Source organism: Sus scrofa, chromosome 10 (assembly GCF_054392235.1).
Source record: "Sus scrofa isolate SSC_HxYL_T2T_F1_AM1 chromosome 10, Sscrofa_HxYL_maternal_Yorkshire_Landrace_v2.0, whole genome shotgun sequence".
NCBI classification, from domain to species: Eukaryota; Metazoa; Chordata; class Mammalia; order Artiodactyla; family Suidae; genus Sus; species Sus scrofa.
Genome location: NC_139392.1, coordinates 92384834 through 92412754, shown reverse-complemented (window position 1 = coordinate 92412754; position 27921 = coordinate 92384834). Strand labels below are relative to the sequence as shown.

General features: G+C 54.4%; 2 protein-coding genes across 12 annotated transcripts; one reads left to right on the top strand and one right to left on the bottom strand.

Moving 5' to 3' along the window:
* Positions 1 to 2492: 2492 nt before the first annotated feature.
* On the bottom strand, positions 2493 to 3282 carry LOC100738684 (malignant T-cell-amplified sequence 1). The gene has a single exon (XM_003482845.4). It carries the CDS (start codon positions 3180 to 3182, stop codon positions 2637 to 2639), a length of 546 nt encoding a protein of 181 aa, XP_003482893.1. The 5' UTR covers positions 3183 to 3282; the 3' UTR covers positions 2493 to 2636.
* A 51-nt stretch (positions 3283 to 3333) lies between these two features.
* Positions 3334 to 27921, top strand: AKR1E2 (aldo-keto reductase family 1 member E2). Of its 11 annotated transcripts, XR_014817181.1 has the most exons (14): positions 3334 to 3614; positions 6037 to 6134; positions 7678 to 7809; positions 12227 to 12353; positions 14734 to 14820; positions 17489 to 17656; positions 19129 to 19245; positions 19884 to 19961; positions 21621 to 21743; positions 23544 to 23641; positions 25727 to 25799; positions 26084 to 26171; positions 27142 to 27224; positions 27491 to 27917. XR_014817181.1 is itself a non-coding variant. In XM_084978960.1 (13 exons), the coding sequence occupies exons 4-13, from the start codon at positions 14782 to 14784 to the stop codon at positions 27531 to 27533; spliced, it is 906 nt and encodes a 301-aa protein (XP_084835086.1). In that variant the 5' UTR covers positions 3334 to 3614; positions 6037 to 6134; positions 7678 to 7809; positions 14734 to 14781; the 3' UTR covers positions 27534 to 27675. The 11 variants fall into 11 exon arrangements, 6 of the variants coding, with proteins under 6 accessions (XP_084835086.1, XP_084835085.1, XP_084835087.1 ...); XR_014817182.1 differs by lacking the exon at positions 12227 to 12353 and having other exon boundaries at positions 17489 to 18670; XR_014817183.1 differs by lacking the exon at positions 12227 to 12353 and having other exon boundaries at positions 17489 to 18670; positions 27142 to 27371.

Here is a 27921-nt window from a genome sequence, read left to right as displayed (position 1 = left end):
CAAATGAAGTTGTCTGTGCACATACACACCAAATTTTGTATGACATTCCAGGAAGTTCATAGAACTCTTCATCTCCACCTGTGTCTCAGTGTGTACACACGCTTTCAATTCTGAGTGGTTTGGGAGGATTACAACAGCATCCAACAAGACCAGGTGAACCGGGAATGAGTAACAGGGAAAGAGAGGGAGTTCTTGCTCTGGCACAGTGGATGAAGCATCCAGAGTTGTCTCCGCAGCTGTGCAGGTTCGATCCCAGGCCCAGTGCAGTGAGTTGAGGATCTGACATTGGTCAGTCACTGGTGCTCCAGAGTATTATCATGAGAAATGCAGGGACCCTCCACAGGCACCCAGCAATGCTGAGTTAATGGTGTTGATTGGGGTGGAGGATTCGTAGGGGCAAAGGCCCTAATCCTTTAAAGAAAAAAATAGCGTTTCGAAGAGGAGTGTTTAACGGTTGTTACACGAAACCCCGCCGTGGAAGAAGATAATCCGAATGTGTGGATTTCCGGGGACAGAGGACAATTCCCTACCCTCCTTTTGGAGCCACCCTTTCCTGCTTCCCCTCTCTGCTGATTAGATCCCCATCAAGTCTTCCCTCTATTAGGGAATCTTTCCCCTCAGCATATAAATGTACTCAGCCCACTAGCAAACAGGCCTTACCAAGAAAGGAAAAAAAAAAAAGCCAAAACAATAAAAATAACAGCAAAATAATGTAAATTCCAAAACTAAGTATCTTGACAACATTCCCCTTTCCCCCACCTTTTAACTCCCCAAATCCTCCACGTAATAACATGAGGTGTAAACTCTCTTACTCTCTCACTCCCATTCACCTCCCCCCAAACCTACTGCACTTATCTCACATTCATAGGAACTTCACTGCAACTTCATGAGCTTCATGTGAAAGTCACTGATGAACGTTGGGCTGAACTATTTTATCCCCACATAAGATATTTTTTCAGTTAGGCATCTGTGACGCCAGACTATAAAAACTGAGCTATTTCCAGCTTTACATTTCAGAAAATGCCAGTAAAAATGAAGTAAGACAATTTTATTGTCTCATAGAATTTAGTCACATTGCTTAAGAGGCCCCAGTATATAGAATCGGCATAGTTGATTAATGGTACGTTCATAAACTATCAAGAGCACTATTGCTTTCCATTTTCAATTTTACCACGGTTCAGACTTTGTGTTTATTGAGGGTGTGTGGGTGTGTTTGGCCAGAGCAAAATCATACACTCCAATGCCCATCTAAAGTAGGGAGACTTGGGAGTTCCCATCGTGGCTCGGCTCCGTGGATAACTCCAACTAGGAACCATGAGGTTTTTTTTTTTTTTTTTTTTCTGTCTTTTGTTGTTGTTGTTGTTGCTATTTCTTGGGCCGCTCCCGCGGCATATGGAGGTTCCCAGGCTAGGGGTTGAATCGGAGCTGTAGCCACCGGCCTACGCCAGAGCCACAGCAACGCGGGATCCGAGCCGCGTCTGCAACCTGCACCACAGCTCACGGCAACGCCGGATCGTTAACCCACTGAGCAAGGGCAGGGACCGAACCCGCAACCTCATGGTTCCTAGTCGGATTCGTTAACCACTGAGCCACGACGGGAACTCCTTTTTTTTTTTTTTTTTTTCCCTGTCTTTTGTCTTTTGTTGTTGTTGTAATGAGGTTTTGGGTCTGATCCCTGGCCTCGCTCAGGGGGTCAAGAATCCTGCATTGCCATGAGCTGTGACGTAGGTCACAGACGCAGCTTGGATCCTGAGTTGTTGTGAGCTGTGGTGTAGGCTGGTGGCTACAGCTCTGATTAGACCCCCTAGCCTGGGAACCTCCATATGCTGAGGGAGCAGCCCTAAAAAGACAATAATAATAATAATAATAATAATAATAATAAAGTAGGGAGACTTGCTCCCCAAGCATCTTTCTATTAGCAGCCCCTGGTAACACAAGTCACACATCCATCTAAAAATGACTCAAAACCATGGGTTTCTCATTTTCCATGGGTTCCTAAATAGAGAAGATCCTGCTTGGCCTTAGGCCCCTGCCCCGCTGTAAAGGAATCAGAAAGAGACCACATTGAGAGGCCTGGACCAAGCAGCACTTTCCAGTCATGAAGCAAAGGGGCGGACAGAATTCTGCAGGCAAGTCGGGAGCAGGCTGTGTTTGTTGGGTGGACAACCGGTCATGCCTGCTGTACACTCTTTACTGGTTTGGTTTCTAGCACTCATCCCTTAAACGGTCGTAGAGAGTCGTTTGGGGCTCTCTCCACTCATTTTCTTCTCAACGTTTCACTCACAACTCAGGTCTGTTTAACTAAGTGCACGCTCCTGACGTTGAAATGTTTTTCTACGATACTTTACCTGCTTGAAAGGATAGCTGTTTAGACAAGACAGTCCATCTCAACTGGTCACCCCTCCGTAAACACACACACAGAAACCCAGAGGCATACACACTCACACAGGCACACACACACACACACCGTGACACAGACACAGACACAAGGATTCGTTCCAAAGCTTTACTCCCGCCCTCTTCTTTAGCGTCTGTGGAACTGCTAACCCGAGGTGCTGTCTTCGCGCCACCGCACAGACACAAACACAGCGCCCGCACGAGGTCCACGTGGAGCGCAGGCGCACTTCTCCCGAGGCTCACTTGTACGTCTTCATGTGCCACAGCCCGTCATTTAAATAGTGGATGTTCTCAATCCCGATTCCCTTGTTGACCTTCTCGATTTCTTCCGCGGACATCTTCATGACTCCGACACACAGGGCGTGCTGCTTTCCTTCGGCCATGATCGCCACCACCGTATCCGCGGCGGCGGGGTAGAGCTTGGCCCCGGGAGAGGTCAAGCCTGGACACATGATGTTGGCCCCGCTGAGCACGAACTTGATGGCTCCCTTATCGACCTGCTGGCGGGGCAGGATGAAGGGGTATTTGTGGAGCAGCCTCAGCGTCGGATAAAAGGGCCCTTCTCTTTGTCTGAAAAACAGTAACTCTCCGTTCACCGTGAGGATCTCTATGTGCTCGTGGCACCGCACTATTTTCACCGGATCCTTCTTGGGCATGATTTGATTCAGCCACGGCTCGATACCTGGGAACTGCTCTATCAGCTGGTTCTTAATACCCTTAATGACGGAAGTTTTCAACTGGATGCAGTTGGACACATTCTCTTTCTCATCGAACTTCTTGAACATGATCCAAGGTGAAAAAGGCGACGCTCGGGGAGAAAAACGAAGTACCGACACCGGCGGAGACGCTCACGGCAGACGGCCGGCAGGGACGGTCCGGGCGGCTGTCGTGCGCGGCTGTCGTCCACCGGAAGAGGCTGCGCTTTACGGCTCCCGTGAAATCCACTTCCGCCCTGGGGACCCGGCGGCGCGCCTGCGGGCCGTTAGGGGTCGGCCGACCCCCGTGCGCAGCGGGCAGATGAAGGGGTGGGACTCGAGGAGGACGCCGAGAGGGAGCCGTGGTTCTTGCGGCGGGAAGGGCAGCGTGGAGGGGGCCGGACTTTCATTGTGGGGGAGTCGAACCGCCCTCCGTCCATGTACCCACGCCCGAGACCTGGGGGCGAGTCTCCACGGATGAGCCCTCCTCCTCCGCGCGGTCACTGCCAGGAGTCGAGGCCGGTTCGTTCCTCGTCCACGGTCTCTCACGCCCTCTGAGGTTACCGACCTGTTTGGTGCAGGTTGGTAAACTTGCAAACGCTTGCTGCCTGTCACCTGCCGAATTCGGCCCTCCTGCCCGGGAGAGGAGAGGCTTCGTGGCCAGGAGGCGTGCACATGTTGTGGGATTTCAGTCCTTTAAAAGATACCCAAACTCACTTTATGGCCTGGAAGACGGGCTCTTGGTGAATGCAAGTGCTCCTGAAAAGAATGGGCAGCCTGCTTTGTTTGGGTCCAGGGTTTTTCTGTTCTTAACTGATTATCCGTGCACTCGTTCTGTGCAGTTACTGAGCAGCATATTGAAATCTCCGTGACTGTGCATTTCTTTCCCTTTTCAGTTCTACCAGCTTTGGATTCTTTTTTTGGCCTTGCCTGGGGCGTCCGGAAGTTCCCTAGCCAGGGATCAGAACCTGTGCCCAGCAGTGACAACAATTATATATATTTTCCTTTTTCTTTTTCGGCCTCATCCGTTGCAGATGGAAGTTCCTGAGCCAGGGTTGGAATGAATTTGAGCCGCAGCTGCTGGTGCACCACAGCGCGAACTCTGAGTCGACCATCTTAATGAGGCAGTGTGGTCGGGTGGTTCTGCGTGCTGACCCTACAGCCCGGGAATGACTGCTGCTCCATCACTTACTAGACTGAAATCGTGGGAGTTAGTGAGCTTAATCTGTGTCTTAGTTTATTCATCATGAGTGTGTGGTTAACAAGAATACCCATCTCCTGTGGGTTGGGGTGAGAATTGCTTGAATTAATACTTGTAACAAATAGGTTTTAAATATTTGTCATAGCTGTTATTATTACATTAACATCTAAAGAGTTACATGAATATTTTAATACACTCTTTGCATAGGCCACAGTACTGCTGGCCCCACGTATGAGCTGAGTCTGTGTTTTGCCTCCAAATCCTATGATGAGTCACATTTCCAGACATTCTGGTTATTTTATAAGCAGCTAACCTTCTCCATTATATATGGATTTTATGTATTTATCTCTTATAGGCTATTTGTCTATCCTTTGTTATTGAGGGTTGTCCCCTTGTTTCTATGTGTGGAGTTATACACAGGAGCAGCATAAAGCAGATATAGAAATTCAGGGGAGAAATAGGCATTACTGACCTGTCTGTAGATGCCTGACAGCTGAATCAGAAATGATCTGACCTAGACCTGCCTGCTATGAAGAATGCCCAAGGGATTTTTTTAAGTGAAGCTGTTTTAGGCAAAGGACCCTGAAAAAGTTTAGCCTGGAGTTCTATAGCAACGAAAAATCTGTTTGAAGCTAATTATTCTTACCTGAAATCATGCTCTTAATTCTGTACCTTGTGACCCTTCCTCAGGTTGTACTTTTTCTTAGCCCCCAAGCATCTGTTTGCTGTCCACCTTGAAAAGGGACAGGGAGTGCTAGTTTTCCTTCTAAATTCTTTAGTTAAAAAAATGAAAAAAAACAGAGTTCCTGCTGTGGCGCCGTGGGTTAAGAATCCAACCGCAGTGGCTCGGGTCACTGTGGAGATCGGGGTTTGATCTCCGCCTGGCACAGTGTGTCAAAGGATCCTGTGTTGCCCACAGCTGTGCTTCAGAGTCCGTCCCTGGCCCAGGAACTTCCATATGCCACCGGTGCAGCCATAAAGTTAAAAAGAAAAGAAAAACCTCTTTGTAGACCTGCTCTGAAATCATAGGGCCTCGTTCTTAAACTTTACAGAAGAACCTAGGTCTTTGAGGCTGGCATGCATTAGCAAATGAAAAAATATGATACACAGGTGTTGCTTTAAACACACTAGTATGTTAAAACATTACCACATATTCTGATTAAATAAAGTGAATTAAAAATTAATTAACGTTATGGGTTTTTAAGAGAAGAAGGGACATTATGGCACAAAACTCAGCTTTTCTGGCCTGGGGAGTACTACCTCCTAAGTTTTATCAGCCCCCTAATACCACTTTATTTCCCCATGAAATCGGAATAATACACTGTATACTTCACAAGTTGTATTGGGTAGTTATAAGGAGTAAAAAATATAGTATATAAAGGACTTACCTAACAGTTGGAAACAGGGTAAGTATACTTTAGACTGATAATTTGCAAAGTACCCCTTATTCAGTAGTTAAAAGATCTAAGATTATTCTATATATGTAAAAATTTTACAGAAAATTACCATAGCTTTGGATAATTCACTAAATCAAATAGTCAAGAGATTCTGGAATTCAATTTTATGTCAGTAATGTCAAGGGAACGTGTAATCGAGACATGATTGTGTTACAAAAATGAAAAAGCCAACTGAGAACGACTCTCAGGTTTCTCAAATCTCCAAATTGCCAGTGTAATTCCCATACCTGGGTTATTTTAATAGTTTCAGAGAGTTGGCCTTAATACAGCTTTGTCTGCATTTTAGGAGATGACCACCAGAGGGCAGGATACCCCAACTATGAAGTCTATGTGCAGTCACCAAAATTGAAGCTCTGTATTAGAAGGAATATTCTCAACTAATAGGTAACTTTCTTCCTCAAGTGTATTTCCTAAATAAATAAAACTGTCTCTACAGAGTCACCAAATATTTCCCAATTTCAGGTAAAGCACATTCTAAATAGTAACCTACTTGATTTATAATTTGTAAATAAAAATTATAAGTAATCTGCAATAATGTAATTCTAAAATGATATCTACTAAAACAAGATTCAGCCCTACATTTTTGGCCTTTTGATTTTTTTTTTTTTAATCTTTTTAGGGCCATACTCACAGCATATAGAGGTTCCCAAGCTAGGGGTGGCATTGGCCTACACCACAGTCACAGCAATGCCAGATCCAAGCCACGTCTGCAACCTACACCACAGCTCATGGGAACGTGGGATCCTTAACCCACTGAGTGAGGCCAGGGATCAAACCTGTGTCCTCATGGATGCTAGTCAGATTCATTTCCACTGAGCCACGATGGGAACTCCTGAAAGAAATATTTAAAATGCTTTTCTCTCTTTGCTTTAATGTATGAACTATTTTTAAAAAAGTTATGTGTATTGTAAAAATAATCTCAACAACATCCAAAATGTTTTAATTATGTCATCTACCTCATTGCTCCATTCCACAGGTTAACACTGCTAAGCTGCTCATATACTCCAAAGATGTGCTCTGTGTACTGAGTGTATAGATGGATGGGCAGAACGTGAGGCAGAGTCCCCACACCTGTGCGGGGGTGGGGTGGGCTGGGGATGCCCGGACAAAGGGCCCTGCATGGGAGGGGTGGGCAGCGGGCCAGCCAGGATATCAGGGGTTCTCATTCTCAAAGCAGAGCCCCCAGGAGGGTTGAGCTGTGGCCTGTGGGTACCGAAACCTGCCTTCTCCTTTGGACTCTGCTCACCTCTTGGGCCCTGGGCTGATCCCTGACTCTCCTGGCCTTAACACAGGACATGTCAGCCCCACTCAGTGTGGACATGGGTTGGGCTCCTGACGCAAGGGTGGGTGAAGCAGGAGCCTCTTTCCCACGTGCTGACTCAGTGCAAGGCAGCCGGCCTCACATCCAAGTCCACCCAAGGGCTGACACTCGGGCCCACAGATGGTGCAGGCCCAGGACCCCCCCCTTCACTGCACGCATGCTCAGTGTGCCAACGGCTCCCACTCTGTCGTTACTGCATGTCCCCAGCGGTCCAGGCTCTGAGACCCACGGGCCACCTCACTTCAGTCAGGCTGGCCGGAGCCCTGGGACATGAAAGTCACGGAAAACACCCCCCCACACACACACACATCCTGCTGTCCTGGTCCCCAGACCCCTCCCAGGGCCAGCTCAGTGCAGGGCTGAGTAGAGGACCTGGAGGTGGCAGAAGACACGAGTTGGCAGCTCCCACTCCCTCCTCCACAGCGCCCCCCCGCTTCCCTGGCAGGACCCTGGGACACGCTGGAGGTCCAGCCGCGTCCTGGCTGGTGTAAGGGGCTGGAGGGGCCCCAGGAGGTGGCCCCACAGTGAGGACTCAAGGCTGTGGGGGTGATTCCTGGTCTTAGGGAGCCCCTCCCAGGCACTCAGGGCATTCCCCCTCTTTTATAGATGAGCCACTTGGCTCTAGTGCTCGGGGTCACTCAGGTCTCAGTGACCAAGCCCAGTCAAACTGAGAAGTCACCTCAAAGGCCATGCTGTGCACAGGAGCCCAAGAGGCGGCCCCTGAGCCCAACCCTGGAGGTGAGTCCCTGTGGATGGGGGCACATGAGGAGGAGGCAAGGGCTTGGCAGGGTCCCTGGGTGAGGAGAGCTCTGGGGGGCTGAGTGAGGGAGAGGGGTACCCACGGCGGAGGTCCTCTGGGCCAGATCACAGGGCTCTGATGCCCAGCTAGGATCGGGGCCACTGCAGGTTGGGAGCGGGAAGGTGCAATCTGGGTAGTCTTCTCAGCCGCAGCATTGGCGTGGGGAGAGCTTAAGTGGTGTGTCATCCACCCAAGGGAAGGAGGACACTGCCTGTGCCCTCCGTGTGCTCCGAGGGCTGTGGTGCCTGCTCAGGAGGGGTCTGCGCCCAGAGATGTCTGAGTGAGGGGACCTAGGGGACACCCCACCGCCCGGATTACCAGGGTGCTTTTGTCCATTAGCTCTTGTCCACCAGGCCTCCTGCCTGCTGGAGCTGTGCCTGCAGCCCCTGAGACTGGGGGCTTGGGGCTGTGCAGCCATCGCAGGCAGCAGTGCTGGGAAGGAGGTGCTGCTGGAAGCTGAGCTGAGGCTGTGGACTGGGGAGACTGAGGAGCTCGACCCCCAGAAGAGTGGGAGGGTGCGTGGCAAGGTCAGCAGCAGCCCTGCACTCTTCAGGGTGCCCTGTAATAGGGTGCAGCTTTAGGGGCTTCTTGGTTCCTTTTGTGGCTAAGGATTGGGGAGCCCTGGGAGGGGCTGCAGGGGTGCTGCAGAGTCGGGCTTGGCATCTGTCCTTGGCCATCAGAGGACTCAAGGGCAAAGCTCATGTTGGTCTCCACTTCGGAGCCAGGCTGCATGTAACGTTCCCGGGACTCGGGGTCCTATGGTCTGTGGACTTGGAGCTGCCTCTGGCCCTGGCTCTTCGATGGGCGCCTTGTGGCTGCATGAAGGGCTGGCCGTGCAGTGGTCAGAGCCGTGCAGGAGTGGTGCTCTGGGGTGCCTGTGGCACAGGTGGCAGGGACCCGCCCCAGAAGACAGGAGGGAAGTTCTCCGAGGACAGCAGTGGTAATGGGCAGGGCTGCGTGACCATGGCAGCGCAACTCAGCAAAACTGAGTTGGAGCTTGGACCAGAGAGCACAGGGCGCCCCAGGCTGTGAGCGGAAAGTCAAGCCATAGACCACTCATTTCTCACGTGTGACATGACATATATTCTCAACAGCAAGAGTGTTTCAGGTGAAGTGGAATCCGAGAGTAGCCTGGGCTCCAGGTGGGGCAGAAAATGCCCAGGCAGCTGGGTCTCCTCTGGCTTGTGCTTGCCTTCCCACCACCCGGGCTCTCTGTGCCCGCCGGTGCCAGGGCTGCCTGCCGGTGCCAGGGCTGCCTGGGAGAGGACTTGGTGAGCCAGAAAAAGAGGCGGCAAGGGAGCCCAGAGTTAGAGAAGGGAGGAAGTCATAGGGATTAGAGCGAGATGAATGGAGCAGAGGAGCATTCCTGGGAAACAACCTAAGATGACTAAAAGGTACATTTCCTCTATGTAAAATTTAAAATATAAAGTCTAATAAATCATCAAGTATATGAAACAGAAACAGAACTTTTGAAAAAAAAAAAAAATTTGTCCCCCCGGGCGGGGAGGGAGCTCCGGTGCGGAAGCTGCCAGTGTTCACCGCTCACCGCTCGGGGCTGAGGCTGGGAGCTGCCGCGCTCATGTCAAAATGTGTGCAGAAATACAAGGGCCAAGAATAGGACGGTCGTGAAGCAGCAAGTTGGAGGAGAGACACTACTAGACTGAGACTTTTATTAAGCACCAGCCAACAGGGCAGGGGGCAGTGGAGTAGGCACAGGTCCCGCGCAGCGTCCCACACACTGCTTTCTTCCGGGGTTTCGTCCTCGGGCACCTCTGGTCGCACCCGAGGGACAGCTGCACTGGTTCACAGGGCGCCCTTGGCCTAGAATGTGCCTCCCGAGGGAGGGCGCCCTCTCCTGGCGGCCCTGTGTAGGGTCCTCATCATGGAGCGGGGAGCGGCTGAGGTCCTGGCAGGTGCAGGCACCCCCGGCGCAGTCTCACTGAACCCGTCTTCACGTCACCAGAGGAGGCCGCTGCTGCCCCACTTCACGGAGGCGCAAACTGAGGCTTCCCTGGTCACTGCGTCTGTCTGACTTCAGAGCCTGTGCCCCGGCAGCAGGTGGCACCGTCCCAAGCAAGGCTATCTGCCCGGTCGCCCCCTCCCTTCCCCCCCTCCCCGCCCCCCGCGCGTGGTCTTTCCATTGGTGGCGTTTTCCTTGTTGGACACCAGAGCCACCCTTTGCCTTATGGCTCCTGGCCTCCTCCGACACCTACAACAGCGGTTTCCACCCCGGGATTCTGAACACGTCTGCTGTAGAGGCTTCCGCCTCCACTGGGATTTCCTTTTTAAATCATAAAGTGCTATTTTAAATACAGGCAAAAAGGCACAATTAATCAGTCCCCACTTAAAATATGTGAAACAGACGCAAAAAGCCACATATTACATCGTGTCATTTATAGAAATAATCCAGTCGAGGTAAAGCCACAGAAAAAGACACATGAGCCGCTGCCGAGGGCTCGGGGCTGGGAGGGGGAGGGAGCGGCTGCCTTGGGGACCAGCCTTCCTTTTGGGGAGAGGAAGAGAGGCTGCAAGTGGACAGGGTGCCGGGTGCACAGCATATGGGGCTCTTAATGCCTCTGAACCGCACAATTTAGTCATTACAAGGTTATATTTTATTGAATCTGAATTTTAATGCACAAAATGTTAACATTAAATATAGCTCTGGTGCTGGGGAGGCGCTGGGTGTGGCCTCAGCTCCTTGGGTCGGGAGGGCAGAAATGCAGCAGAGGATTCAGCCGAGGATGCAGGGGCCCAACCCTCCGGGGGTAGCTGTGGAAGCAGCCCCAGCTCAGAAGCTGCCCAGGAATGGGCTGGGCCCTTGGCTCTAGCTCTGGGCGACCGGGGTCTGCAGTCAGCAGCTGAGTCAGCTCTTGCGCCCAAGGGCCCAGGAGAGGCAGTCTGCCGGGCGATGGGTGTTCGAGGCCAGTCTTTGCTCCTCCCCTACAGCAGCCCCTGCGGGCTCCTCCCCGAGTGGCCTAGTAGGGACCCTCCTTCTCCACCCGGTCGCAAGTGCTTCCTCGCCCCAGGCTCGGCTCTGCCTCCCTGGGCTCCTGGTCCTCCCACGCAAGGAGGAGGAGGTGGGCCTGGGGCTCCAGGTCTGGGCCACGCAGCCTGCGCTGCTCCTAAGCCATCAGCTGCTTGAAGGGTGACAAGCCCATGGGCCACTCACTGGTCCAGCCCGGGGCCCGGGAAGGAGGAGACGGTGCTGGGGGTGGAGGGTGGGCAGCAGAGTCGGAGCCTGGCTTTTCCTTCCACTGGCCCCTGTGGGGGCTGGGCTCCGGCTTCCCCCTGCCACCCAGAGGCCATCCCCCCACCCCACTCGGCGGCCAGGCGGAGGCCACAGAGAAGGTCCACCGCAGGAGGCTCTGACCACCTGACCTCCTCCCAGGGAGGCCTGGCCACCCCTCTGCCCACCCCTCCCACCCTGGACCCTCAGTGCCAGGTGGGCAGGGAAGGCTGCGCCTGCTCTGCTCACGGCACACAGCAGCTCTCCACGGGCAGCTGGGCTCCGAGGCGGAGGTGCAGCCCTCCGTCCTGGGTGGGCCCTCAGATTGGGGAGGGGGCAGGCAGGGCGGGGCTGCAAAGGGGATGGATTCTCAGGTGGCTCTGAGCCCCCAGCCTCCCCTCTGCTCCCTGGGGCCTGGGACCACAGCCCCCCAACTCCTTTCCTCCTGCAGGAGAAGCTCCCCCCTCCCCCGCCTCAGTGCTCTAGCAGGAACCGCAGGACCTTAGGGAGCCAGGGTTCTGTCCAGCACCTCCCTCAGGCCCCAAATGTCACCACCGTGGAGAGGGGGCCCTCTGTCATTGCCTGCTCACTTCTTCAGTTGTTCCCAGGGCCTGTCCTCCTGACAACAAGGGCAGAGGGACCCCCACCCCAGGGGAGGTCAGGAGAGCCTCACATGTGTCCACTACCTGCCATGGCGTCCAGGGGGACTGGCGGACTCCAGACCTGAATGGAAGCCCCTCTTGGGGGGGGCAAGGGTTTTGTCTCCTCTGTCCACTGAGCTCAGCTAAGTGCCTGGCAAGCGCCTGTGCACGGCAGGTGCTCTGTACTCTTGCTGCCATGCAGCTTCTCAGATGTCTGCGTCAACCTGGAGCCCTCATCCCCAGGGATCCCCACTCTGGCCACACCCGGGACAGGAACACTGTCCCCAGACAGAGCGTGAAAGCGCCTTTACAAGCGTAAGAGCCTCACCCGAGGTCACAGGGCAAGTGAGGCTTGAAGCACAGGGCATCTAAGAACGGCCACGTCCTCTCCAGAGCTGGACACAGGCTCGGTGCTCCTGGTGCCTCGCACCACTCAGCCCTGGCAGGATGCCTCTGAGTTTGGACCTTGTAGCACCCCCGTTTCCACAGGAGCAAACCCAGGAACAGAGAGGTGACGGGAATTCCAAAGACACACGGCTGTGCCACAGAGGGGGAAAGCGCCCCCCTTCTCTCCAGCAGGCCCAGGACCTTCCGAGTGTCAGTGACATTTCAGCAGGTACACAGAGGTAGCATCCAGCTTAGGGGTGACCTGTCTTCATGCAGGGGTGGACCAGGGCCGGGGGCGGGGGGGGGGTCGAGTGAAATAATGTATGTTAACAGCAGGAAAGTGAAAAAATACTCATGGCCATTATGTGAAGTCAGAGCAATATATAAAGAATTTTCCCCCAAATATATGAAAAGCAGTTGTGCAACCGGCCAGGGAGGAGCCGATTGGTGGAGGCAGAGGGAGGGAGGAGCCCGACTCCTGGCCATTGAGACCCGGGCCACTCGAGGGCAAGGCCCCAGCCTGAAGCCCCACAGCCTGCTGCCCACCCCCAACACGCGGGGTCTGCACAGTGAGGACCTCACCAGCCTCTGCTTCCGGGCGTCATTAGGCCTGTAACAGTCAAGACCACGAGACCCCAGGGGTGACGCCACATGTGACCAATGTACAGACTCAGAGGTGGAAGGCTACAAACCAGGGAGGGATGGGAATGTAGCTGGCATTCAGCTCAAAACAGGCGTCGGTTCTGCCGTGATCTCCTGAGAGACACCTCCCCTCTTGGCCTCGTGTCCTAGTTTGTCCCTTGGGGAGGCTGAAATGAAATTCGCTCCTCGCCTTCTCTCGCATGAAACTCTCCAAGGACCCCCCACATTTAGAATCAGGCCCCCAAGGGCCTTATCTTGCTCCCCTAAGCGGCCCTCTGTGTCCGGGTTCGCAGGCACGTGTAATCCCTCCCCCAGAGGGTGGGTTCAACTTAGACACTGGCTTCTAACCAACAGAAGAGGATAAAGGTAATGGGCTCTCACCTCAGAGGACATACAGAAAGTCAGTGACCCTGTCTTGCTTGCTCTGTCCTGAGTACCCCCTGCCCACCATTGCAAAGAACCAAGAGAGGGCTCAGCAACTGACCTCCAGGCAACCTGAACCCTGCAAATAACATGTGGGCAACCGGGAGGGGGGGTGGTGGCTTTGGGAGCAGGGCCCAGTGCCCTGGAGACCGAGGGGCAGAGGCTCCCAGCTGAGCAGAGCCTGGAGGCTGGTCACAGAAACTGAGATGCTTATTCTTGTAATGCTTGTTCTTGAAAGCCACTGAGTTAGCATGATGCTGTCACAGGGCAACAGACTTGCTAGTACTTCCTTTCAGGCTGAGGATCTGACCCTGCCCTCTCCCCTCCCTCCTCCCCACGCGCGCGGGCTCTAGTCACCCAGGCCGGCTCTTGTCCTACCTCCTTCCCGGGCCAAATTCTCCTCTGCACCTCTGGGCCCCACGCCGCTGGCAGATGTGCCCAGGGCTGGCGCCTCTGGTCGTTCTGGTCACCAGGAGCTCCTGGCCCTCTTTCCCGCTCCCAATTTATTTCCCTAGAGCACGTGCTCTCCTCTTGCGCACGGATTTGCTTTTCTGCTTTGGTCCACCTCCCTGTAGGGTCTCTGAGTTCCTGGGCGGGGCAGGGACCACGTGGGGCCTTTCAGCCCCACCCACAGACTTCACAAGACCCCAACTCGGGGTGAGTGCTGAGAGCACAATTGATGAATGAATAATAAAAGGATCTCGGGGCCCCTTCCACCCTCCGAGCAGCTCATTCTGTGGAGATGGAGGCTAATAATAAGAGGAGGCAGGGGGACACCCAGAATGACCCTGGGTGTCCTTTCCAGAGCCAGTTACTCCGTTGACGACAATGGGCACAACCGCCCTCTGCTGGTCAGCGCCAGCACTGCGGCGCCGGGCAGGAAACAGAAATTAAAACACATCCTTGCAGGGTCATCAAGTCAGTGAGGTCCCTGTGGGCTCTAGGGGTGGGGGTGTCAGGGGACCTCGCATCCTGCATGTATTTATTTTGGCAAGTCACCAATGGAGAACCAAGGCCAAAAACTCTTCTACGAGCCTGTGAGACTCTCGGGGTCCGACCCAACACATCAATTTGTGGAGGAGGAAGCAGGCCTTCCCTCCTATCTCTTGGGAGGGTGGAGTAGGAGTGTCGCCATGGGAGCAGGACTGTCGGGGGCTTACCCTCCTCCAAGGCACTCATTGGTGGACACAAGGCCCCAGATCCTGTCCTCTTCCCGCTGCCCTGGGACTGCCCTGGCCCAGACGACCCTGGGGACCTCCGGATCCCTGCTCAGCAGCCGGCATCTTCAAGTCCGGAAGCAGAGAGCCGCTGGAGAGTTGCTAGAAGACGGGCGGTGGGTCGGCTCCTGCCGAGGTCCCGATGCCCCGCGCCGGTGCCGGCGCGTGCGCACAACCACTCCCGGACGCCCAACCAGCGGCCTCTGCGCTCGTGGGCGTGGCCACTGCCTGAGTGCCCCGCCCACTAACCAGCTACCTCCGCCAGTCAGCCAATCAGGCCACCTGTGTCCGCCACGGTGCCGCCCCCTAAACTGGCTGTCCCCTTAGGTGGCGTCCCTCTGGAGTCGCGCGGCAGCCCCAGACCTGATCTGAACAATGGAGAAGATACCTGTCCTGGGCCTGGGCACCTGGCAGGTGAGGCAGCCTCGCCGTCCGGGAGGGGCGGCGCCTTTCCTTGGCGCGCGCTGACGTGGGCGGGGGGCACCTGCGGGGCCACCTGGGGTGGGGGCACCCGCCTGGACCCCTCGGAGGAGACGCCTGCCGCAGCCTCCACAGGACCAGCTGGTCGCCCGCACCTGCCCCCCCCCCCCGGGGGGGGAGGGCTCTTGCTGTGTTTGAAAGATGGAATATTTAGGCAGCAGATTTTCTGAAAATGAGGGTTGTCCTTATGGTATTTCATATTGAGTCCCAATCATAATTATTCAGAAATAATGTCTGGGAAAGTCCAGAAGAAAAGGTTGTCCAGCTTGAATTTGGGCAGGAAGATTGGCAGTTACCTGACAGATCAGAGCAGCAGACAACCGGGAGATGGAGAAATGTCTGTCTCAAAAAGACAAGGAAACGCTGTCATCGCCAACTTAATTTTGAAAAGAAACTTTGAAACTTTGCCTTCTTCTGGGTGTGAAAACCTGATAGCGGAGGCACTTTGGACCTTTTTCTCTACTTTGGACTTTCTAATTGCTGTCAGGACTTTAGACACAGCACTAACTAAAAAGGCTTTCCTATTTGCTTTAAAAAAAAATGCAGAAAACCCCTTAGGTTTTGATAAAAAGATACTCATTTAAGAAGTCACATAGGAAGTTATTGGATGGGTAGGAATTAGAATGATCAACCCTTGCTCGTTAAAATATTATTCAAATTATTTCTTCTATTCACTTATCAACTCGTAGAGGTCAGGAATGTGGTTTAATTCATCGCGGTTTGGCAGAATGAATTGGAATTATTTCCTCTTTTTCTTTTGTTGGAAGGATTTTGTTATAAAGTGGGGTGAATTCTAACCTGTAATTTTTTTGCAGCTATGTGTGTGTTGTATTTAATTGCTTCATTTTAAAAATAATTACAGGACAGTTCAGTTCAATTATAGAACTTTACTTCTTAAGTTTTTCTAGGAATTTTTCCATTTCATTCCAAATTATCAGCTTCTAGTCATTGATAATAGTTTCTTATATTTTATTTTATTTCTTTCTTTTTACAGCCGCACCTGAGACGTATGGAAGTTCCCAGCCTAGGGGTCAGATCAGAGCTGCAGCTGGGCTACGCCATAGCTGCTTGTGACAGCACCAAATTCTTAACCCACTGAACAAGACCAGGGATCAAACCAGCATCCTCACAGAGACAACATCGGGTCCTTAACCCACTGAGCCACAACGGGAACTCCCAGGTTCTTAGATGTTAAATCTCTCTCTCTTTTTTTTAATCTACATGTACTGCTTTTCTTTCATGTCATTTATTTACTTATTTATTTTTTCCTTCTTCCATTTTTTTTATTACTCAAATGAATTGATCACATCTGTAGTTGTATAATGATCATAACAATCTGATTTCACAGGATTTCCATCCCACAGTCCAGGCACATCCCCCCACCCCCCAAACTGTCTCCTCCAGAGACCATAAGTTTTTCAATGTCTGTGAGTCAGCATCTGTTTTGCAAAGAAGTTCCGTCCGTCTGTCCTTTCTTCAGATTCCACATGTCAGTGAAAGCATTGGATGTTCTTTCACGTCATTTAAAACAATCAGTCTTCTCAGTCTTGTCAAAAGTTTGTCTCCTTGGGAATTCCTGCTGTGGGTTGGCATCAGGTTAAATCCAGCGTTGTCTCTGTGGTGTTGCAGGTTTGATCCCCAGCCTGGTGCACTGGGTTAAGGATCTGGTGTTTCTGCAGCTGCAGTGTTGTAGGGCGCAAATGCAGCTAGGATTCCCTCCCTGGCCTGGGGAACTTCCATATGCCTTGGGTGTGCACCCCCCAAAAAAAAAAAGTTTGTCTCCTTTATTAAGGGGTTTCAAAGAACTAACCTCTGGCCTTGTCGATTTTCCCTACCCATTGTTGATACTCATTCTTATTTTCATTTTCTCTTCCCTTGTAATTTCTCCGTGGTCCTTCTAACTCGAGATGGACACTGGGTTCATTAGCGCTCAGCCACTCTGACCATGTTCTTGTTACGTGAAGATCCTTGTACTGGTGCGTCTTGTGGGGTCATGTGACGTTCACGTGAGAAAGCGCCTTGTGAGCTGCGAAGCCCTCTGGGAACGCTGGGTGCAGTGATCCCGCGCCCCATCCTGTGCCTCTTCCCTGAGTTCCAGGCCCCTCGCCTGCTTGAGCAACCCTGTTTCAGGGAGCCTTCTTTCCCACACGTCCACACTCTGTTCCTTTGGGTTCTGGCAGATGCTCCGTGGGATGGATTACCTTTGAGCGCACCTGTCTAGCTTTACCTCTGGGCTGATGGGCTTTGTGGGGTGGGGGTGCGTCTATTACCTCCTTGCATCTCATTCATGGTCATTGTTCCTCCTAAATCCATTTATTCCTTTGTCCAGCCTGGAAGCACAGCATCTAGCTCAGTTATTTACAGGCACTAAAATGACTGAAAATGTAGCATTTCCCCACATAAGTAAAGGAATTTGATCGTAGATAATCTGTGAATTCTTTCCGAACGACACTCCCTAATTTTACGATGGACTCATGTACCGAGGCAGTAGCGTCCTTTTGCAGCTACTGCTGATGCTGCATTGTTCTAGCGTGAAAGGGGCAGGCCTGGGCCAGGCTCTCCCGAGTGTTGGCCGATTACTTCTGCTTCATTCATTCTGTAGGCCGCTCCGGGGGAGGTGACGGAGGCGGTGAAAGTGGCCATCGACACGGGCTATCGACACTTCGACTGCGCCTACTTGTACCACAATGAGAACGAGGTCGGAGTGGGGATCCAGGCCAAGATCGACGAGGGCGTGGTGAGACGGGAGGACCTGTTCATTGTCAGCAAGGTAGGACCCCCTGCGAGAGGGTAGGGCGCAGAGCCCCCCTGGGCTGGGCCGAGAGGGGGTGGGCACGGCACGTGGGGGGCTTTCCGTCTCCTCCCAGCAGAGGGTGACTCCATCCCTGCTTGAATGGGGATGTCCGTGAGTACTGCTTCAAGAATACATGCAGAGCTTTTACAAATATTTCAGGAGTTCCCACTGTGGCTCAGCGGCTTAAGAACCCAGCATAGCTTCTGTGAGGATACGGGTTCAATCCCTGGCCTCTATCAGTGGGTTAAGGATCACCCAGGGGCGTGATCGAAGGCACAGGTCGAAGATGTGACTTGGATCCGGTGTGGCTATGGCTGTGGTGTAGGCCAGCAGCTGCAACTCCGGCTAGACCCCTAGCTGAAGACTTTCCATGTGCTGTGGGTGGGGCCGTAAAAAGACAAAAAGATGAGACTGGGGATCTGACGTGTCCTGAGTGATTTCCCGGCCTCCGTTTCCATAATTGGCAGGATGTACGGTTGCTTCAGTAGTGGATTTGCTCTTCTGGGTCACTCTGAGTTACTCTCGGTGCTTCATCCGTGCTGTCTAAAGCTAGCTTGGAGGGCTGCTCAGGAAGAGGCCTCGGGGTGAACTTGACTGATCTCCTGATCATTATGTGGGTGTCGGTAACGGGTCTTTCGCAGGCTCGCCCCTAAGTTGGTGACAGGTGGCTCTGAGTGGATCAGAGCCAGCCGTGGAAGTGTCATCTCTATCCTCGAAATTTGGAAGTCACGGAAATATAACTTAAAAAAAATAAATCATGTAAATACCATCGAGAGAGTACTGTTGCTGACAGTGTGATGCATTTAGTTCCAGTTTTCCTCTCTCTCTTTTTAATACACTGTGGTTTGTTTTTGTATCTTTCAATCCTCTTTCTTTTACTTATTTTTGTTTTTTGGTTTTTTTTCTCTTGCTGTGATGGAGCCTTCAGATTAGCTTCCGAGGGAAACAATGCTGACAAAAAGAAATTACAAATTTTCTACCTAGCAGAGGGTATGGATGGAAATATCTAAACGTACTCAGTTTAACCTGCATGTTTATGAGCCCAAGTGATGGTAGAGAACCTTTAATATGAATTCTCTTTAAGTGGGAAACACAAGATAGAAATTCTTCTGACTTTTTTTCCTCAAATCTTTTCTGCCTGTGGGCATTTTGGGGGTTTGGTTTTGCTTTGGGTCCCAAAGAACCAGACAGCCCTCCTGTAAAGTACTTCCCAGTGTCGTCCAGGTCCTCCAGCGGGCATCAGGCAGAAGGGGCCCCGCCTTGCCGTTCCCTCCCGGGGGTGTCCTGGAACCGTCTGAGCGTAGCGCCCCTGCCCTGTTGTCTTTATTGCCATCGGGTCTTGGATGTCATGTGCCCTCCAGACCCTGGGTTTGTGGGATCAGGCGAGGTGTGTTAACATGAGCCAGGCTGTGGGCATGTGTGTCACCGCTTCCGTCCCCTCCCTGTAGCTCTGGTGCACCTGCCATAAGAAGTCCCTGGTGAAGTCGGCCTGCACCAGGAGCCTGAAGGCCTTGAAGCTGCAGTACCTGGACCTGTACCTCATACACTGGCCCATGGGCTTCAAGGTACCGCACAGGAGCCGGGAGACACCCGTGGGCAGCCCCTGCTCCCTGGTCACGTCGCACTGGGCGGTGGAAGAGCCGGGGCACGTGGGGGCCACTTACCTCCAGCACAGCCACCCTGTGGCTTGAGGCAGCGGCCAGATCAGCAGCTGCAACGGCTCTGAGTGCCGGCTTTAGGTTTCACCATTTCCAAGGCCTCGCTCTGCGCGGGCAGCCCTGTACTGATTCTCTCTTCCTTATGTCTCCCCACGACGGGGATTCTTAGCAAAGAAGGGGAGATGCTAACGCTGGACCTGGGGGGCTGAGCTCTCAGGTGGCGCAGGAGGGAAGACAGGCCCCCTTTCCCCATTCTGCGCCCGAAATTGCCAAACGGTGTCCTGACAATGGGCCGGGATTCAGGGTCTTCCATTCCTACCCCGTGGGGGGTGGGGGCAGTGAAGCTCAAGGCTGGGGGGGGCTTTGCCCACCATGCCTCTTAAGAGACCCCAGCCCTCGGTCTTGCAGAGGTGGAGGCTGGAGAAGGGCAGCCGCCATGGGAGTCACATCCAGGCTTCCTGACCCCTGGCCCAGTGTCCCTCCCTGGCCTCCCTCCGCTGCCCTCCACTGGTCACGGTGAGCTCCTTTTCTTCTGGTTCTCACAGCCGGGGGAGGTGGACTTGCCTGTGGACCGCAGTGGCATGATCGTCGCCAGCAACACGGATTTCCTGGACACGTGGGAGGTGAGCTGGGCCTCTCCCCGCCCCTCCATCCTGCCGACGGTCTCTGGATGGGAAGCCACGCGGCCTGGGGCTGCCTGCGGCCTGGGGACGGACATTATAGAAAATATGAAAAGTTGGGAGTTCCCATTGTGGCACAGCAGAAACAAATCCGACTTAGGAATGATGAGGTTGCGGGTTTGATCCCTGGCCTTGCTCGGTGGGTTGGGGATCTGGCGTTCCCGTGAGCTGTGGTGTAGGTCGCAGATGCGGCTCAGGTCTGGCGTGGCTGTGGCTGTGGTGTAGGCCAGCGGCTGTGGCTCAGATTTTACCCCTGACCTGGGAACCTCCATATGCCACGGGTGTGGCCCTAAAAAAAAGAGACAACAACAACAAAAAAAGTATAAAAAGTATAGACCTTACAAAAAGTATAAGGAGGACAATTTGAAGGCCCGCTTCTCCACCCGCTGGTGACAGCCACTGCTGCTGTGGCGTGGGTCCCTTTCACTCTGTGAGCGGCTCAGAACAGCAGCTCTGGCAGCTGGGGACATTTGGGGTGAGGCTGGGGGAAGGGTTCCCGCCTTGAGCCAGAGTCCAGAGGAAGAGTGACCAGGCCAAGGCAGACGGGGAGCCTGGGAGTCAGAGGGAGTGGGGAGGTGCAGGGCAGGGCAGGACAGTCTGAAAGGAGCGTGGGGCCAGGGGGTGGGTCCTGGTGACACAGCTTCTACAGCTTCTAGCCTGGTGAGCATGAGCAGGTGGGTGAGATCCTGCACACCCATGGGGGGCATGTGGGGGGTTGGAGGCGAGCACGTGGCAGGTTCATGCTGGGACTTGCTGAGTTCAGGAAGATGGGGTTCAGGAACCCCTCGTGTGAGATTGTGGGGAAGAGACAGGAGGGGTTGGGCCAGGCCCTCTTCTCCTCCCTTTCACTTAAAGGGTGAGTCAGAGCTTCCCTGAGGTGTCTGGGCTTCAGGGCCAATGTGGGGCCCATCCCGTGCACTGCCCTGCCCTCCTCAAGGCTGTTTGTGTGGCTGAGTGAGGGTCCCGGGGACTTCAGGGATCACAGGTGCACACAGCCTCTGGTCACCAGCCTGTGGCCGCTCAGGACTCATCGCTGACCGCTCCTGGCACCAGGCCTCGCTCTTTCTGAGGCTGAGGGCCTGTCCGGCTGGCTGGTCAGTGAACAGCCCTGGAGCTCCTGGAAGTATTAAATGGCAGTGGACTAGGAGCTGTGGACACAGCGTGGTGCTGAAAAGACTGCAATCCAGGCAGAAGCCAGGGGAGGGGGCAGGTGAAGGTGGCGGCGGACACCCCCGCAGATGCCAGGCAGACCAGAAGAATTCGCAGTAGCGGGAATAACAGTGTCTGCACTGCGCTGGGTTTGCGGATGCCAGCCCTTAGCCAGGCACTTGTGTGCACTTGTTGGCATAACCCTAAGACAACCCTGTGGTGTGGACACGGTTGTCCCCAGTTTGCAGGTGAGGAGACTGCGGCTGGGTGGGGTCACCCAGTGTGCCCAAGACCCCAGCTATGTAGTGATGCGCTGGGAGCAGGCCCGAGTGCAGCGGCGCTGATGAAGCGTCAGGGAAATATTGTCACACAGCGGCCAGGGTTTCACATGCCGTGCGGACGATCAGCGGGGCTGACGGGCCCAGACGCCCCGAGGGTCTGTCTTCCCTTTAGGCCATGGAGGACCTGGTCATCGAAGGCCTGGTGAGAGCCATCGGGGTGTCCAACTTCAACCACGAGCAGCTGGAGAGACTCCTGAATAAACCCAACCTGAGGGTCAAGCCAGTGACCAACCAGGTGAGCAGGGGACCGGCTTAGAGGCTGTGACAGTGGAGGCGGAAAAGCCGTTTCTTCCACGAGGCCCCGGGAGGAAGCGTGGAGCATGAAGTAGGCATTTCCCCCAGTGGCTGTCAGAGTCGTGGCTGGCGGAGGGGTCAGCCGGAGAAGGCGAGGAGGCAGGGGACCTCCTGTAAAGGCGGGGCTGGTGAGACGGGGAAGGGCCCCGGGTGGGCTTGGCTTCCCACGTGCAGCAGCAGGCAAACCTCCAGGGGCGTTAGACGTGGCCAGGGCCCCAGAGGCCCTGATCCCCCCTTAGGGATGCGGCTGGAAGGCGGGTGGGTTTCCTGGAAAAGCACAGGGACCCCTCCACTCTCTGGCCGTGCAGATGGCCACCTGGAAGGCGGGGAAAATGACGGGCCCTCAGCCCAGATTCACGGGTGCCGCTGAGACGTGCAAGAGACACGATGTGTGTGGGAGGGGATATTGTGCCCTCGGCGCTGGCTGGCTTCGCCCACAGAAAGAGCATTGCTTTGCAGCACTTTGTGTTAAACCTTTGCTTAAAGTGTTAGGTGCATACAAAAAAGCGCACCCGTGACAAGAGAGCTTGAAACATCCCCATAAGCTGAGCTCAGCTCTGACCAGCATCCGGGTCAGGAAACAAACATGACCAGCCCCCCAGAAGCCCTCTCCTGTTCTCCCCCCACCCCCACAAAGGGCAGCGGCTCTTCTGATGGCCGCAGCATCAACTCGCTTCAGAGCTTTCTGGGAGCCACGCGGTACCCCGCATGCTCAGTTGTGTCCGGCTCCTGTCCCTCCGCATGGCGCCCATTAGACTCCTTCACAGCCTCGTGTGGCCGCGGGTCACCTGTCCTCTCTGCGGCGCCCCCGTGGGAACACAGCACGGTGTCCATTCTGTCCTCGAAGGAATACAGAATAGACCATCAGGTCCTACTCTTTTCTCTGAATAAGCCCTTTCATCAGGGGCAACAGACACAGAGAAGCACGTGGGTCTTGAAAGGCAAGGCCCTGCGCGTTCCCACCAGCAAGCGCGCTCACACACCAGCAGCCGGAGCAAGAAACAGAACACTGTCCAGCTCTGGAAGCTGGAGGGTCTGTCTCCTACACAGGGTTGTGGACCCCCCGCCCCGGGACGCCCCCCCCCCCCAGGTTTTCAGGGAGCCGGAGGCTTCCCTTTCGAGGGGGTTCCTGGTGGTCTCTGATGCTCTGGAAGGGAGCATCTATCAGGTCCACTCCTGGCCTGGGTCGTACAAGACCCAGTGCGGAGGGGGCAGGGGTCTGCTCTCCAGCTTCTCAGAATGTCCACTGGGCCAAGGGACAGGTGTCTGTCCCCTGTGAATCCCAGCTTCCCTCATTTCCTCAAAAGATATTTATTGAGCCCCTTCTGAATGTCCAGCTTGTTCTAGATGCTGAGGAGACATCTGTGAACAAAACAAAATCAGACCTGAATCCCTGCCTCTGGCGCTTACATCCTAGCTGCAGCAGATAGACAGGAGCAGAAAGTACAAGATATGTAAGATGTCACCAGTGATACCCACGTGTCACAGGGGGTGGGAGGGCTGTGGTTCCTACCCAAAGTGATGAAGAAGGGCCCCCCGGAGCAGCTGATGCTCGAGTGGTCCTGATGCAGGTGTTCACAGCGGGCTGGCCTCTCGGGGACCACAGTGCAGCACCTCTACTTCACAGGCGCAGACACTCCAGGGGGGCCCCCCAGCCCATCAATGGCAGAGGCAAGGCAGGAAGGCAGGGCCTCCCTTCAGATGGACTGTTGGTCAGTGACCTTGGTCTTCCCCTTTGTAGATCGAATGCCACCCATACCTTACGCAGAAGAAGCTGATCAGTTTCTGCCAATCCAGAAACGTGTCCGTGACTGCTTACCGGCCCCTTGGTGGCTCCAGGTAGGAATGGGCCAGGGGTCGAGATCGAGGCCCAGCCGGAAATAGCTGCACCCTCCCGTGTAACTGGGATAGTTAGCAGAGGGTTTGCAGAGGGCGTGGGCAGGGTGTGAAGTGACCCCAGGCCCCAGAGGAGGGACCATCAGCGCCCTGGGCACGTGGACTCAGGAGGGGCCCACGTCGAGGGACGCCCCAGCTGGGAGCGACCAGCTTGCTGACTCTTGACCCGTACAGATGCACTCCTGGGCCTTGAACGGGCTGCCTCCCAGACGCCTCCATCCCACAGAATCCCAGTGCCCCGTGTCATCTCCCAGAACCTGCACCGTGTCCTCTGCTCCACGGCAGCCACGGGGCCACCACCCACTCGGCCCCTCAGACCAAAAACCTGGAATTCACCCTTTCTGATCCCTCTGGGCCGATCCATCGGCAAGACCCCCTGATTCTCTGCCGCAGAGCTCGGGATCTGTCTCTGATCTCTGCTCCGTCTGCCCTAGCGAAGTAAGGAGTCTCAGGCGGTAGAAGCAAGAGCTAGACCAGACCTGCCCAGCTCCCACCACTGTCCACACGGTCTCAGCGAGGAGCCATCCCCGTACAATAGTGTCCCTTTCTTGCTTAAACATCCCCCAATTCTCTTTGTTTTTTTTTTGTCTGTTTGCCTTTTCTGGGGCCGCTCCCGCGGCATATGGGGGTTCCCAGGCTAGGGGTCTAATCAGAGCTGTAGCTGCCAGCCTACGCCTGAGCCACAGCAACGCGGGATCCAAGCTGCGTCTGCGACCTACACCACAGCTCATGGCAACGCCGGATTGGATCGTTAACCCACTGAGCAAGGCCAGGGAGGGAACCCACAACCTCATGGTTCCTAGTCGGATTCGTTAACCACTGCGCCACGACGGGAACTCACAAAAGTCCCTCAATTCTTGACGCAGCCTGCGAGTCCCTGCTGGTCTGGTCTCTGCCTATTCCTAGCATCATTTCTTCCTGCAAACACTTTGCACGGATCATCTGAAATTCCTTGCGATCCTGGACAAAACATGTACCTTCTCATCTCCGTGCCTTTGTTTACAGTGTTCTCTTTACCTAGAAATCTCGTTATCTTTTTTTCTGAAATCTGGTTAACTCCAACTTCTAATGCAAGGCTCAATTCAGCATCGCCTCCTCCAGGAAGCCCTCCTGATGTTTGACGTTGGTCCACAGCCTTGTCACACTATCTTGTCCTTATTTTCTTCTCGCTCTCTCCCACATGTCAAGGCTCCAAGGACCACATCTAACTCCTGAGTCTCGGTGGCTGGGATGTGTTAAGGGCCCAGAGAGGCTGAAATTACTTGGTTATTACCCGTGTGTTTCCTATGTGAGATGGGGCATGTGTATTTGAACTTGGTAGTTGCAGGGGCGTTCCTAGAAGGCCAGGTCGGACTCTGCAGCCGAGCTTGGGGCAGTGGAACCTTTGGCGGGGGGAGGGATGCCAGGAAGGGGGCCAGCTGGAACCCAGGCTCAGGGCAAAATGAAAGGGCTCCTTCGTCCACTGTGATGGCTGTTTCTAGCGCGGTGCTTGAAACATAGTAGCTGCTTACGTGACCTTCCCTGGTAGATGGTCTCGAGCGGCCGAGGGCCTGACCCCTGACCCCTGCTGGACAGAGGCTCAGGGACAGAGCGTGGTCACCATCTTCACACTGTGCACTAGCGTTTCACAATCTCAACTTCTTCTAGGTATTTCTGAAATTACCGTCACCGACAATTATGTATCAAGGCTCATCAGTGATTCGGTGTCTTCCAATAAGAGTAAAGAGGTCAGAGGGTCTTTAAATGGTCAGAGGGGCCAAAGCCTGGCGGACTCGCTGCCTCGTATGTGCCGGCGCTGCCGCCCGCTTCTCGAGCAAAAGCACCAAACACACCTGAAAAGCAGCCTGTCACTGTCTCCGCTGAAACCTTAGCAGCGGCTTCTCTGACCGCTCCTCTGAGTTGCTTACACGTATGACGCTGAGCAGGTGTTACGACCACACAAAGTACATCCAGGTCTCCGTTTGGAGAAAGGCTTGGTTTTTTCTGACAGCTGCTCTCATAGCCCCTGCCCTGTGCTCTTCTCCCTAGTGAGGGGGTGCCCCTGCTGGAGGACCCCGTGATCCAGACTATCGCGCAGAAGCACGGGAAGTCTGCAGCCCAGGTAGGCGGGGCGCTGGTCCCTGCCCTGATGTCCCGGTTTGGGGGCTGGACCGCCTTAGTGAGTTCTCCTTAAGGCGGGTCCTCTGAGCTTCTCCCGCTGGAACAGCTCTGAAAACGCCGGTTTGGTTCCTAAAAGGCTTTGCAGTGAAAGAGCTTGGAGTGAAGCTCCTGCCGTCCCCTGGCTTTGGCGCTTGCCCTGCACAGTAGCGCGGGCACCGGAGGGAGAACGCTGAGCTCTGCCTCCAGCAGTCCCCGCTGATTTAGATTTTTTTTTTCCCCCTGCAGATTTTGATCCGGTTTCAGATCCAGAGGAATGTGATAGTGATTCCCAAATCTGTCAACCCAAAGCGGATTCTTGAGAATTTCCAGGAAAGTGTCTCCTCCTGTCCCTTTGGAGGGTTTGGGGTCCCGTGTCAGCTCTGGGGCCGAGCAGGACGAGGGTGGGGGGCCCACCAGAGCCGGAAGCCTCGCCCTCTGTGACTCTGACACCTCGACGCCGCCACTGGGGAGGGGGCAGGATGAGGCCCCAGGAGCGAGACAGGCCCTTGTTGCCGCCTGGGGTCCTGTGAACGAGGTTGAAAGGGAAGCGCAGAGGTGATGGGCTGCAGGGGTGCGGGCAGCCGGAAGCCCGCCCCCCGCCCCCAGGGCCGCCCCGTAATGCCCTGCCCAGGCTGCCCAGCCGAGAGGTCTCTGGACCCTTCCAGAGATGTTCCCTCGCTCCCCTGCACGCAGAGTACCCCGGGCCCCAGCTCTCCCTCCAGGCACAACTTTGGTTGGCGCTGAGTCTCTGATTTCTACTAGACTTCGGGGTGCAGGACCCCCGTGGGCAGAGGCTGGCCCGTGCTCTGTCCCCTCTGAGGTGGACTCGCCGCTCCTCCCCCCTGCCCGCTCCCCCTCCCCGCTCCTCAGCTGGGTTCAGGGTCCCCTCTCCCCGGTGGCCAGTTCCTCCTGTGGCGAGGGCGTGGCCCTCGGGGACTGAGTGGGGATGGCCTTAGCGGGAACAGACCAGTTAGCCTGCGCAGGGACACTGCAAGCGTTAATGGTCCTGGGCCCAAGAGACTCCGTAGATGGTGGGTGTGGAAGAAATAGTTTTGTCTTCTGTTTCTTGGGGGGTTTTTTTCTGGGGGGGTGGAGGGTGGGAAGATTCTGTCCTGGAATGTCCCTTTACACTTGCAGGCTGCCGTCCCCCCGCAGCCTGAGGTGGGCAGAGCCCACCTGCCTTTGGGGGCTGAGGCCCATGTTCAGGGAAAGGTCCTGGTGTCACAGGTTGTCACAGGTCACAGGTCCCTCTACCAAAGGCCCACTGACCTGAATCTCCTGTGACTGTTTCCTTTTGGTTCCAGGTGTTTGACTTTGAATTATCAGAACAGGATATGACTGACCTCCTCGGCCTGGACAGGAATCTGCGTTTGTCCGCCTTCCCCATGTAAATACGGCTCCTTTTCCTCCTTCCAAGGGGGCGCAGCGATGTCCAGGGCAGGGCTGTTTGCTGCAGGGGTGTCTCTTATGTGCACCCAGGTGAACCAAACCTTCTTCTCAGGATCCTGTCCTCCCCAGAAGGGCCACTTTCGAGGTGAAACATAAGACTAATTCACTCTACACTAGGGAGTTTAAAAATGGATAACTATGTTTTAAAAGTTTCTCTTAAAAACAGTAATCATTCTCTGTTTTGATTGTTTTTCTGTTTTTCAGAGCTGAAAACCACAAGGATTATCCCTTCAAAGCAGAGTACTGAGACCCTGCTGGGCCAGGCAAATCCTCACCTCTGCCAGGGGCGGGGCCACAGCTTGAGCGGAGTGGAAGGTTCCGGAGAAGCCTGGAGAACTGAGTGAGGTCTGCCATCGGAGGGGAGGCTTGGAGAGAGTGAGCAGTGAACCCCTTAAAGTCTTAAGGCTCCGTGGGGCACACGGTGTGACGGGCTTCTCACAAACCTGCCGCGTGGCCTGTACTCTCCCACAAGGATGTTTGATGGCTCATAAGTTCACATGTTAAAAAAGTGTGTTATGGAAATATTTGATTATCTGTTGCATAGCTAATCTCTCTCTGCTATAAAAACAGTTCTTATAAACATTAACAAAATGATAAATTCCCAATTAAAAAATGATGCTGGAAGAACGCAGTAA

Excerpts from the sequence above, each read along its gene's own strand:
- LOC100738684 (XM_003482845.4), bottom strand. The coding sequence starts at position 3,182 with ATGTTCAAGAAGTTCGATGAGAAAGAGAATGTGTCCAACTGCATCCAG.
- AKR1E2 (NM_001044568.3), top strand. The coding sequence starts at position 14,782 with ATGGAGAAGATACCTGTCCTGGGCCTGGGCACCTGGCAG. Across the intron at positions 14,821-17,488 it reads TGGGCCTGGGCACCTGGCAG|GCCGCTCCGGGGGAGGTGAC; the intron begins GTGAGGCAGCCT and ends TTCATTCTGTAG. Across the intron at positions 25,800-26,083 it reads ACGGGAAGTCTGCAGCCCAG|ATTTTGATCCGGTTTCAGAT; the intron begins GTAGGCGGGGCG and ends TTCCCCCTGCAG.